This window comes from Scophthalmus maximus, chromosome 4, assembly GCF_022379125.1.
Source record: "Scophthalmus maximus strain ysfricsl-2021 chromosome 4, ASM2237912v1, whole genome shotgun sequence".
Classification (NCBI taxonomy): domain Eukaryota; kingdom Metazoa; phylum Chordata; class Actinopteri; order Pleuronectiformes; family Scophthalmidae; genus Scophthalmus; species Scophthalmus maximus.
This window is the reverse complement of record NC_061518.1, coordinates 25761730-25774033: the sequence shown is the minus strand read 5'-3', so window position 1 is coordinate 25774033 and position 12304 is coordinate 25761730. Positions and strand designations below refer to the sequence as shown.

At 41.8% G+C, this 12304-nt stretch overlaps 1 protein-coding gene across 1 annotated transcript; it reads left to right on the top strand.

Annotated features, from left to right (window-relative positions):
* The first annotated feature begins 1865 nt into the window (after positions 1-1865).
* Positions 1866-10130, top strand: c4h16orf87 (chromosome 4 C16orf87 homolog). The gene is made up of 4 exons (XM_035627613.2): positions 1866-2133; positions 4910-5006; positions 7195-7374; positions 8703-10130. Exons 1-4 carry the CDS (start codon positions 2068-2070, stop codon positions 8819-8821), a joined length of 462 nt encoding a protein of 153 aa, XP_035483506.1. The 5' UTR covers positions 1866-2067; the 3' UTR covers positions 8822-10130.
* Positions 10131-12304: the final 2174 nt, after the last annotated feature.

Genomic DNA, 12304 nt, shown 5'->3' with positions numbered 1-12304 from the left:
TTAATGAGTGACTGTCATAAATTGTCCTCTCTGGCCTTTTTCTTGTCTGACAACTTGCACCAAACTAGTTGCGTAGCATCACTGTAACAGTAAATAACACTGAGTTATAACATCACATAAATGCATGTTTCAATTCTGACTTAATGTGGATGCATTCACACATTCATATGCTATACATTCATACTAACATCTTTCATACTGAGTGAAGACAATATGTTGTACAAGAAAATACATTTAATGAGGCAATACATGCAATACACTTAAAGGCAAAAATAAGATGTATATTTTAAGTTCTTTTTCATATTCACTGATTTGTGACTTACTTTAGAATGAACATCCTTAAAACAACCCCAGCTGATATGATACTGTTAAGAGTAGATCCAGTTTCTGAATGATGGCAAACTATGATCATTTAATTCAAACTGATGGATTCTGGTATAAATGGTTGAAGATGATAATAATTTATCAACTTTACTAACAAACATAAATGATTACGTTTATTATTAAGCTCTATATTTAGCCATGTATTTAACTATATTCAGTGCACAGTTCTGTGTTTTGGCCTACTGTGGTTCCATTATAGATTTTGGCTGCAGATTCTAATTTGTGCTTAAATTATTTGTTGAGCACTAAAGTAGCCTTACCTACAGTAGCAGGGGAACTGAATTCATCTCCATATGACTGGCTGTCAGTTTTCTAAGGTACCTGATTACATGACTACAACTGGTGAGCTCCATTAAGGAACAAAGAGATAAAGGTGGGGATCAGCAGTGAAACATAGTGTATTAAGCAGGTATTCAGACAGGAAACAGTGCAGTGGGAGCCTGATATTTCTGATTTCTGAGTCCAAAACATGAAAACATTCTACGTCATATTAGTCTAAAACTCAACACTGTGGTTTATGATGTCCACACATGGGATTTTACAAGGACAAAGAATAATGGGCGAGCACTAGTTGGCACCATCAATGGAGACCAACGCATCTGCAACATCCATCCATCATCTGTACCGCTCTATCGTTTATGGGTCGCGGAGGTGTCACAGCTGACATTGGGCGAGAGGCGTGGTTCACCTTGGACAGGTCTCCAGCCCATCACAGGCCCGACATACAGAGACAAACAACCATTCACACTGACTCACACTCACATCCACACACAATCTCCAATCAACCTAACCCAAATCTGCATTCTATACAGTCTTTGGACCGTGGACTGGGGCTGTATATTGTGTGCCCCGAGAAATTCCACAAAGAAAAGGCCCTGTTTGTGTTATTACCTGGGAAATCGGTGGAAATGTCAAATAACGCCCTAACTCACAATGTTAGAGGAAGTGATAACCATAACGTCCTTGAGGGGGTAATTAGCGTAGAGGGGCGTTCACGGGACTTCTCTGGGTCGTTGGAAGTTTTTTCTGGGAAGTCCTATGGCTAGTGAACAAGTAAAAAATTATAATCAACATTTGTAAGTAAGTGTAAAGTTGTTCATTTTTCAACAATATAACCTGTTTGATGAACGCTCTGTTTACAGAGGTAGTGAAAGAAAGAGAGACTAGAGCAAAGATGTGGGTTTTGCACACATTTTTGGAAAAATAATCAGTCACAACGAGAATAAACCAGCCTAAAAAACAAAACATGTCGAGCTGTTTAAGCAATAGTAAAGTATTTGATTGTGCTATTTGCCTACGGCAGGTAGTATTCAATAGTTAGATTACTGTATTGCAGAATTTTCCAGACCAGGCCAGTGTGTGTATTTCTCTTGTGCCTGTCGATGAGGACTGAACCTGGTCGTGAAAACTCTGCTATTTTTTCCCTAGGATTTTGAACGCAACCCCAGAAGCACTCAGTGCGCATGCCCGCAGCGTTATTTTTTTTTTTTTTTTTTTTTAGTGTACTGTAGTATGAATGTGCTTATTTAAACGTTAGTTGTCATCTAGCGATGTCGGTCCGTGGCACCGTCGTGCATCTCGAATGTTAACGTACGTCGAGACACGCCGGCTGTCGTCCATGAGCCACAGAGGAAAGTTGTAGCTCGCGTAGAACTATCGGCGTGTCGCTGGACGAAACGGACTATGTCGGCGAATAAAACAAAGAAAGTCAAAATGGCTACTAAATCTTGCCCTGAGTGCGACCAACAGGTGAGACAATCAGCGTCCGTCGTGTTCTTGTCGCGGTGCAGTAGGTGTGTGTGTGTGTGTGTGTGTGTGTGTGTGTGTGTGTGAGTGAGAGTGTGTGTGTGTGTGTGGGTGTGTGGGGAAGGCCGAGCAGGCATGGCAGCATAGCCGGGGCGGCTGCGGGCACACTCGGGACGGATATGAGGCTGCGGTGGCACCGTCGAACCCAATCAAGAGGCCGAGCGAGTTAGCTGCTCCTCGGCTAGGTGAGGGGAGCCCGCGGGGTCCCTGCAATATGGATCAAATCACACACATTTTGTGACATACACTTCACAGAAAAATACCCCACATTTTATTTCGGCAAATAGCCCATTTTCCTTCAGTAATGTAAACTTCTAGGTGGGCCAAGCAAAAATCATTAGAATGTCATTTGATATGCATAGTTTGCACCAGTAGGGTGGATTTATTACTCTTGTTATTAAAGCATTGTTATCATTGTTCATATTATAGACGTGGAGATTTGAAACCATTGCGAATTGCAGTGCGTCCGCTCCCCACAGTTAATATTGCACCTATTACCACTCATCTGCACACCAGAGTCTGTTTGCAGGTGCACGTGGGAAAAACGAGGTAAACAGTTGTGTGTGTGAGACGTGGTCTTGTGGCTCCAGAGGGAGTTGCATCACCTCAAATTTGCATCAGGTGATTTCACTCGAGGTAAAAGCCTGTGTGGGCTGATGATGACACAATCTGGGGTCGTTGTTGTTGTTGTTGTTGTTGTTGTTGTTGTTGTTGTTGTTGCCGTTTTGTCCCCAATCCAGTGGTAACATTTGACGTAAAATGCTGCGTGACAAACTTCCCACTCCCAAGCATTTCTCAGAGTCGCATGTTATTGAATTATGTCTAAAATAAAAAAACAAAACAAAAGGTCGCTCATCAGATGCCTAAACTTTCCCAACTGAAAACAGAACTTGGAACTAGCACATAGCCCCACCAAGGCCCAACACACCCCACCAGATTGCACACACTCATAGATATCAGCCCCCTACATGTGCCTGATTTCTGGGTTCCTTCTTGGCCCTTGTCCCGTCCTTCCACCAGTATATGTGGAAATCCATTTAGTAGTTTTGTTTTGTTTTCATAATCCTGCTGACAAACGGACAGGGTTGAAAACATAACCACTTTGGTGGAGGTAGTGAAATATGTTTTTAGCCCGAACTTAACCAGAAACCAGAATGGCTCCAGTACGACTACTTGTCGGACAAGGCCACACAACTACACAAGTCAATTAGAATTATTCACAACATAACTCCAAAACTGCTTCTGTACTTACACATCTCACATGGCAGTATTCAGCCACATGCCGGCTGCAAATGCTGGGGGTCGTGGAGACAGGAACGCAGCCGTCAGCTGAGTTTTTAAATGGAATGACATAATTTGCTTGTCATTCAGCGCCCACACACGTACACACTAAGCAAAAGGGGAAAACAGAGAGAGATCTGTCCCAGAGTGATAACATTGTGGAGTTGGAAAGAAGTGAGCTTGCCAGACCTTTGTGGCACCACTCCTCAGCGCTGCCTGGCTGGCGGCTTTATTAGCCACCGCTAGCACTGAAACCAGCAATGTGACTTTTCACACCCACTTCATGTGTGGTAAGTTGTGCAGAGGTGAGAGGGGTGACAGGTTTGAACCCTGCCCCCTCTCCAGTGCTCTCATTCTTGACACAATTATTTCTGACACCTCTTGAACAACAGAGTGCAACATTATAAATGCCTCTAAGAGACGACTCATATCTCCACGTTTACATTTTTAAAAGATAGTGTGTCCCCATCTCCATGACAACCTTTTTACCTTTCCTTCCAGTGTGACATCAAACACATTTGACTTTTTGATGCGTACGTCATGTGAAATAGTTCTGTTTGAGGGTAAAATGACGCTAACACCCAAATCTCCAATCTCAAATTGTTCTATATTGGGTAACATTTCACTTTGCATTTCCTAATGTGGGGCATTTTTTTTAAGTGCACACTAAGGAGGTGGAACGTTGAACTTGCTCAGTTGAAACACAAAGTACAGTACATTATATCAATAGAGACAAGTGAAGTTCAGAAACGGAAAAACCAGGTTAAGTGAAGGACATATGGTTCTTTAAAAAAACCTGCAACTGTGTTACTGGTTTAAAAATTGAAATTGGATGTAAATTCTGTGATAGCTGGACGTGCCACAAACCTGCTACCATCAACATCAGCACCACACCTTTACTTTTAACCACAACAGGCAAATGCTACACTTCCTCCTGCTGACTGATTGTGAACCACTGAATAGCTTAAAAAAAACTTTGTATGAGAACATACTACGGGGCTTTTCTTATCTATTTTACTCTAAATGGACCATAATTTACTAAATGAACATTATGCTGTATTGTAGAAGACTTAAAACTAGAGATAGAGATAGAACCATAAACTCTTACTTTACTGACGATATAAATCAGGTGAGAAGTAGAGTCATTTTCTCATAGATTTCTATAGAAACAACCAGTGATTCGCCCTCTGCTGGTCATTCAATAGAATACAGGCTTCAGGCGCTTCCCCATCAGCTTAATTTTCCAGACCCCGTGACTACGAACATTTTTGTATACAGTCTTTGTGTATAATTTAACTGGCTTATATTTCTTAAAATGCTCCAAGAGGAAGAATCCTTTTATGTGTGCTGCCTTTTTCATCTGTTCTTCCGCGACATCCATGGGTCAAAGCAAGGTGTAAAAGAGTCTTCTTAATGTTTCCTGTTTGTTTCTCTCTAGATTCCAGTTGCGTGCAAGTCCTGCCCGTGTGGATATGTGTTCATCAGCAGAAAACTCCTAAATGCCAAGTTAAACGAGCGCTCCCCCGCCATAGCAGGTAAGGCTCAGCTGGCACAAACTAATCATTCTGAGAAAGTCTGAGAAATTCAATCCGACCTTGTGTTTAACAATTGATTCATCTAAATGTGTGTGATAAACTAATTGTACTACGTTTTACAATGCTGTGATTTTTCCAGTGGAAAGTGGTACATAATGATTCCTGCACTTTATGTAAAAGTACTTCATTCTTGGTTCTGATGATGATGTTTGTAATGGAAGACAAATGCTTCTTTCACAATGAACACACTTGAAGCCATATAAGAAATCCATCTTTTCTTCCCCATACTGAGATGGTATGTAGTATATACTGTACATGTGCCCACTTCAACAGAAGTGATTGCACCCATGATTATCTTGAAAATGGTTAAAAATAATCTATGCTAGTGTTCGACCGATTTATCGGCCGGCCGATAATATCGGCCGATGTTTGCGTTTTTTACGTGTATCGGCATCAGCCGATGCGCGGCTGCTACGTTCGCTGATAGTTTTTTTTGGGAGGGCAGATCCAGTCGCCTATCGGGCTCGGCCCCGCTCTCTCCGGAACCATTTACCCAGCGCCGTCGCAGTGCCTCTGCCCTAGGCTGCTGCGCTGCACGCCCGCCGGGTACCCAACTCTCCCTTCTCCTCCGGAGAGCGGGAGGGGGATTCAATGTCTCCCACCCCGCTCTGCCACCGCCGCCGCTCGCTGGCTCCGGCCAGCTTAGTCATGGGTCGCGGTGGACGGAGCGCCCGGTGGGTTTGTGTCTTTCTCCTTTTTCTCCAAACCCTTTGCCTCGTGGAAACTGACTTTTTAATCTCGGGGGGGCCGCCGCCGACGGACGGGCGTGAGGCTCGTGGTTGCTGTTTTACGCATCCTCCACGTCCTCGCGCTCTCTCTGCTCGTCGGCTGGCTCTTCTCCCCCGTACCCTCCTTCTCTTCCCCGCCTTTCCCCTCTCTGCTTCGGCAGGCTGGGACTGGCGGCGCCCCCCCGTCGGGCCCCGCACAGTCGGGCGCGGCTGGCGGGGGACTTTTTTAGTCTCCGCGTTGACCGCGCCGCAGGCTTTGCGCAGGGGATCCCGTTCGCGGGCGGACGAGTCCCGGTGCCTAGGGAACTCCCGAGATGCTCCCTCTACCCAGGGAGGCGAGCCACGGCCTTGGCCATAACCCCACTTTGACTAAGACCTCAGATCAGACGAGACAACCCGCTGAATTTAATTCTATTTAACTATTAAATTGAGGGAGGAAAAGTAGTATCGGCTCCAAATATCAGCTCAAGAAAATTGTCAGTCCGTATCGGTCATCGGCTAAGGCTGATGAAAAAAAAATAGGTATCGACATAGGCCCTAAAAAATCTGTATCGGTCGATCCCTAATCTATGCACATTGCAGCCCCCTGTATTGGACCTGTCTTATGCAAGCAGCAGCAGCGGTTAGGAGGAATAGGAATAAGTCTAATATTGGAAGGGGCAGTGGTTGTCGGCCCTCATGATTCATACTTTTCACAATCCTTTATTGAAGAAACAGAGGGGTAAGTGTTCCTGACTTGGTACAGGATTATCTGTGGTTACTGGTGTTTCAGTCACTGGTCAGACAGAGTGACGGACACAGCGTGAAGTCAATCTCATGGTGCAAACCCCCCCAATCAATCAATCAATCAATAAATGAATAAATAAATGAATGAATGAACAAACTAACAACAAACATACAAATAAATACAAAATAAAAAAATAAAATTAAAATAAACTGATGCATTCTTTGGTCATATGAAACCAAAATACATTTGTTTGGATCAGACAAGGTCCAACATTTTTGCTCTGGATAGTGTTGAGAAATGGAGGTGGGAGTCTACTGGTATGGTTTCTATGGTTCATATCCATGGTTCTGTGAAAACATTATTATATTCCCAAAGATTCCTATCCCTCTCACTAATGAAGAGTGCAGAGTGCTAGTGGTTTTTAAATATGGATCTTTCATCATAATTTGATTAGTCAAACATTTGTTTTTCACATTAATTAGCTTCATTCTTCTTGGGCTTTGACTAAAAAACAAATGACATAGCAGGTGTCACTGAAAAACCCTGTACAGAAACTTGCATAAAACCTCAGGAAAGACCATTGTGAAATTTTAATTTGAAGTGCCAGGGAAAGAGGTCTCAGACTTTGTGGACCACACTGAATGTTTTTCATTGTCCATGTTTCCTTCTATAGACAAGCTGGACTTTAAGCGGAGGAGGACGGAGCGCATTCGCAGAGAGAGGATTGACTCTCCTCTAACCAGTGACATGGAGAACAGGAGAAGATCTCGGGCCAACAGCCAGTCGGATCCTATACGGAGGGGACGGGGCAGACCAAAGTCAGTTGGGCTGAAGAAACAGGATGAGGAGAAAGGTAAAATAAGGCATCATTTACTTTTGGAAATTACTGACTGACTGAAAATATGCAGCATTCCAGTAATTGTGGACCTGGGCACACATGCACGGGAAACCACAGCTTCAGAGTTGGATAATCTGGTTAGCGGGTTGTTCTGCAAGTCCCATCCCAAAGGTTCTACGCTCCCAACCATGGAATTTTGTTGAGTGTAAACAGATTTCCCTGGACCTTAATTTAGACCCTGGACCCTGGTGTGGTTCCTGCAAATGTTCATAATTCCTGGGGAACGACTTGATTCCTCCATAGGTGCTAGAAGGTTAGTAGAGATTTTAGTCTATAATGGTCGGAGGCATATTTGAAACAAAAAGTTTCCTGGTCCGTGTCACGTTCACTCTCCTCCATGTTTAGTTGTGTTGCTAAATTCCCTGTGGAAACACTTAATGCACCATCCAACTGTACAAATTAATGGTAAATGAACTGTATTTCTATATATGGCACTTTTCTAGTCTAATCGACCACCCAAAGCACTTAGTCACAAGTCACATTCACACAGCGCTTTTCCTATCACACGTAATTCACACACAACCGTCAGGGGAAATTTAGGGTTTAATTAAGTGTTTTACCCAAAGACGCTCCAGGACTGGATGACCCGGGGGTCGAACCACAGCTTACACTGACTCATCTGCGCCAGTACAAGTTATAGCTTGGATACACTACACAATTGTCAAAGCTGTAAGATACCGGTCCGTACATACTACACAACGTGCTGTCTTGTCATCTCAAGGCTTTCAGTCGTCATGCTGTTCACACTACGTTACTCATCCGCGAGGGGGGTCACACACGATCCTTCACCAGGAGAAAACCAGTGTCTTTGGTCTCCAAACTACATTTTGTCACGAAAACACAAGGGACAACTTAAACGGGAAATGATGCGATGCATGTGAGAAACAGGAAATGTTTGTCCCTTGTAGGTTACACATACTGAAAGCTTGTGTGTATGCAAATATATTCTGATATGAAGTATATTATTGTGCACATCCAACACAAATAGATCCATTAAGGAACGGTGTTCACTTTATTTTGCTTCTTCAAGAACCTGAACTGTAGTGTGTCACAGCTGCTGCTGGCAGTAGTGCTGCTCATGTTGGTAAGCAGGCCGAACCAGTGGAGCAGACATTACCTACAACAGCACAGTAACTAACTTCACTCTCGCTGTATTTCCCCTTCTGTTCCCTCAATTCCCCCTGTTTTTTTTTTTTACAGTACAGTTTTGTCATACTTGCAGAAGTTGTTCAATGAATGTTTGCAAAATGAATTTGCTGATTGTGTTTTAATTATGTCCACAGAAAAACAAGAGAAGGAAGTGGATATCTATGCCAGTCTTTCTGATGAGAAGGCCTTTGTGTTTTCTGTGGCCTTGGCCGAGATCAACCGCAAGATCCTGGGTCAAAAACTCATCTTATAGATGCAATCCTGAATGACTGCGAAACCCAGCGCAGTGGACCCATCATAGGAAAATTATCAAAGAGCAACGACCAAAGAGGACCAAACTGGCTGGAGTTGAACTTTGACCTGGATGTGCTTCACATGGATTATGATGAAGACAACGTATTTTTTATTTTTTTTAAGGGATTAAAAACATACTGCCACCAGTTCCTGCTATGTACAGTACACAGCATGTGTTCAACACATGTGTTTATAGACTATGTCAGATCACTTTATTTAAGATGAATTTCAACTCGATCTGAGTGCGAATGAAACACAGTAAGAATACGCTGCAGTGAACTCAACCCCAGACCATCTGGACTCAAACATCCTTCTGTACAGATTTTTTATTTTTTTTTAATTGTCAAATCCCTGTTGTTACCTGAGGAATTATATTAAGTCACAGTAATGAAATCAATTAGAATAAGTTTCTACTATTGAACACTAAATAACAAATTCATTTATTTCGATTCTGTGGCCTCAAAAATGTTCTTGGACATTTACAAAAACTAACATTTGAATATTTTACCTTGCTGATCAAACATTTGAGCTAATGAGCTCTTATTTCATGAGAACAGCAATAGCAAGAATTCCATCTGCCATGGTTAGTGTAGTTTTAGCTTCTATATTATGTGCAATCTTAGCTCATCTGGAACAAACTTATTGATAAAGTTCTAAAGGGATGTAAAGGGTCTGTAGTTAACAAATTGTTCAGTGGCCAAAAGGTGATGTACATTTCTTAGACATTATCACTGGTTCCTGCACATTTGGTCGCAGAAAGCAGTTTTTAATAAACATTTAACCTGTCTAGCTGCCAGGATTAGTTTCCACTCAGGTTCAGGGGCTTGTGGTCCAAAATGACCAGCACCTACTGTCTGGTTCTTTGGGTCAAATCCTACTGTGGACATGGAGAACTGTGATGCTGCTGATTAAGCCGGACATATAATGATATTAAAACGGTAATGGACCACGGTGAAGTGTTTTGGGAACACTATTGTCATGGGGACTGGCACAATGTTACCCAGACAGGAAAAAAAGAAAGGAAATACCAGCAAACAGGTTCAGCCAACAAATGCACACTGCACCGTTTCAAAAGCAGTTCGGCACCACAGAGCTTTGAAAAATAAATGAATCTGTAGTCTATTTCATTTTTTAAAAAGAGCTGAGATTATGCATTAGACCAGATATACCACACCACTTAGTAAGCTGAAGAATGATTGAAGACATAACTGCATGTCCTACAATTTCATCAATTTAGGAATATAAAAAATAAAATTATTGTCATGGTGTTAAGCCTCTAGAGGAGGAAATATTTTCAAATTTAGTCTCTGAATGTATCACAGGTCATTATTTTATTTTTTAAATCTTTTTTTTATATATATATATATATATATATATATATATGTAACGTAAGCTACAATAAAAAAAAAATCATTGAACATTATACTCTAACTTGGAGATACTGTGGTCAATAAAGTTATCTGGAAAGAAAATGGAGGTTGATCTATTGACAAAAATAGAATTATCATCTTGTTGTATGTCATCACCTGAAACTGAGAACTGTGTTCTTGTTACCTTAGAATACGCTCTTTATATCTACACAGGGAGTGGGCCCTCTTCTCTGCAGTCCACCAGGTTGCACTATGTTTCTACACTATGGAGGACCACCAGTGTCATCACAAAGTAATCTATCAATAAATAGTTCAAATGGATGAGGGATTAACAAATACAGAATAAAACAATAACTAATTAATAAAAATGTAATAATATATTTTGAAAAGGAAGTTTAAAAAGAGAAATCAATAACTGGATTCTCAAAATAGATAAAGAATACAGATTTAACTTTAACTTGGGCCGTTTTGCATTTCTTTTGCATTTCCATTCCCCTGCTGCTTTTCCTTGTCTGTTTTCTACTGGATTCTAGTCATTTTGTCGACCTTTAGCTTTTCCTTTTAGGCTTTCCATGTCTGACTTTGGGCCTCGTGCTGGTAAAATGAGCTAAAACAATGCAAGTTAGTCAAGGGATGTTACGAATGAAATAGCTGTGTGTAGTAACAATATTCAAGTGTGAAAAGTGGCGTGCCACCTGAGCAGAGGTAAGAAATACAGGAGCTACTCTGATCTATTTCTGAGCGCATTTTCTGATGTGTGATCTGTCATACAGGCAGAGGTAAACTGATTCATTTAGTTTTCTCCATATGTATCTAATTCGCAAAAAACACTTTCAGCTCGAGGGTTCGATGTAGGAATATAGACCAATAACGGATTTTTCTGTTGGTCAAACAGCTGTTTCTGCCTCACATGATTTCATCTGTGATTGTTGTGAAATAGCATGTGTTAAAAGCATGTGTTAAACACATTCACTATAGTGTGAGTCAGTACAGCTGAAGAAGGACGTACACCCAGATAAGTACACAGATAAATAAATGTACACAGTATCACTGTTTCTTCCTACACTTTGTCAAAGCTCTTGAATGTTTACCCTGAATGCCATTTTCACTCTGAACAGCCCCAAAATCCCAAGACCGCCCTGTGGAACTTCCTTTCCTGTAGAAGCCACAAGAGGGCAGGGAAGATCCGTCTGAGCCTCGTCCATCGACCCATCTGGCCAGGACATCCATGTTCAGAACGTCATACATTTCATCTGGAACACACGAGAAGGTCAGAATGTAAACTCTACGAGGTGTGGTTTGATCCACTCGATCGCCTGTTGTAACTGTAGCTGACAGATAAATGTAGTGGAGGAAAAAGTACCTTCTTTCTCTTTTAAATGCAATTGACACAAATTCAAGGTAATACACTTCGGAAACATTCAGTTTAAGTACAAGTACTTCAAAATGATACACAAAAACAACTTAACCTACAGAGAGTTAACTTACTTTATGTCCCAGCAATGCAGCTCCCCGATGAGCGAAGTGACTGTTTGTGAATTCAACCGGCCAAATCAACAGTGCTAAATCTTATTGTGATTACTATAATATTCATAGCTTCTTGCGTTCAACTTAAAGCTGCTATATGTTAGTTCTCTCCGCCCCCTGACCGAGGTTTCTTGTTGGGAGGGTGGTGAGAGTGGTGGCAGTCACTTTCCAATGGCTTCAGCAATTGCTGCATGAGGTTGTACTACGCCCTCTGAGCCTACTGACAGGAGCTGCCTTCATGTTTGCTGTGTGTACTGTTTTCACGAGAAGAGTCCATATGGATTTCATGAATGCCAAGTTTGGCGAGTTATGATGTTTGCTGACGTTTCCAATAATTGTGGAGGCCATTTCATTTTTAATTGGAATGTAAGTTTATATATTGTAGTTAGTTCCAGTCACATAGAGTAATTTTTATTTCTGAGGAAAACGTCGATATTCCCAAAGGCCTCATCTTTTCACTCTCTCTTGTGTCTTTGTATTCCCTTCATAACCTTAGGTATGTTGCAGTTGCCTAGCAGCAGTGTTCTCACAACTTAACCGCTTGA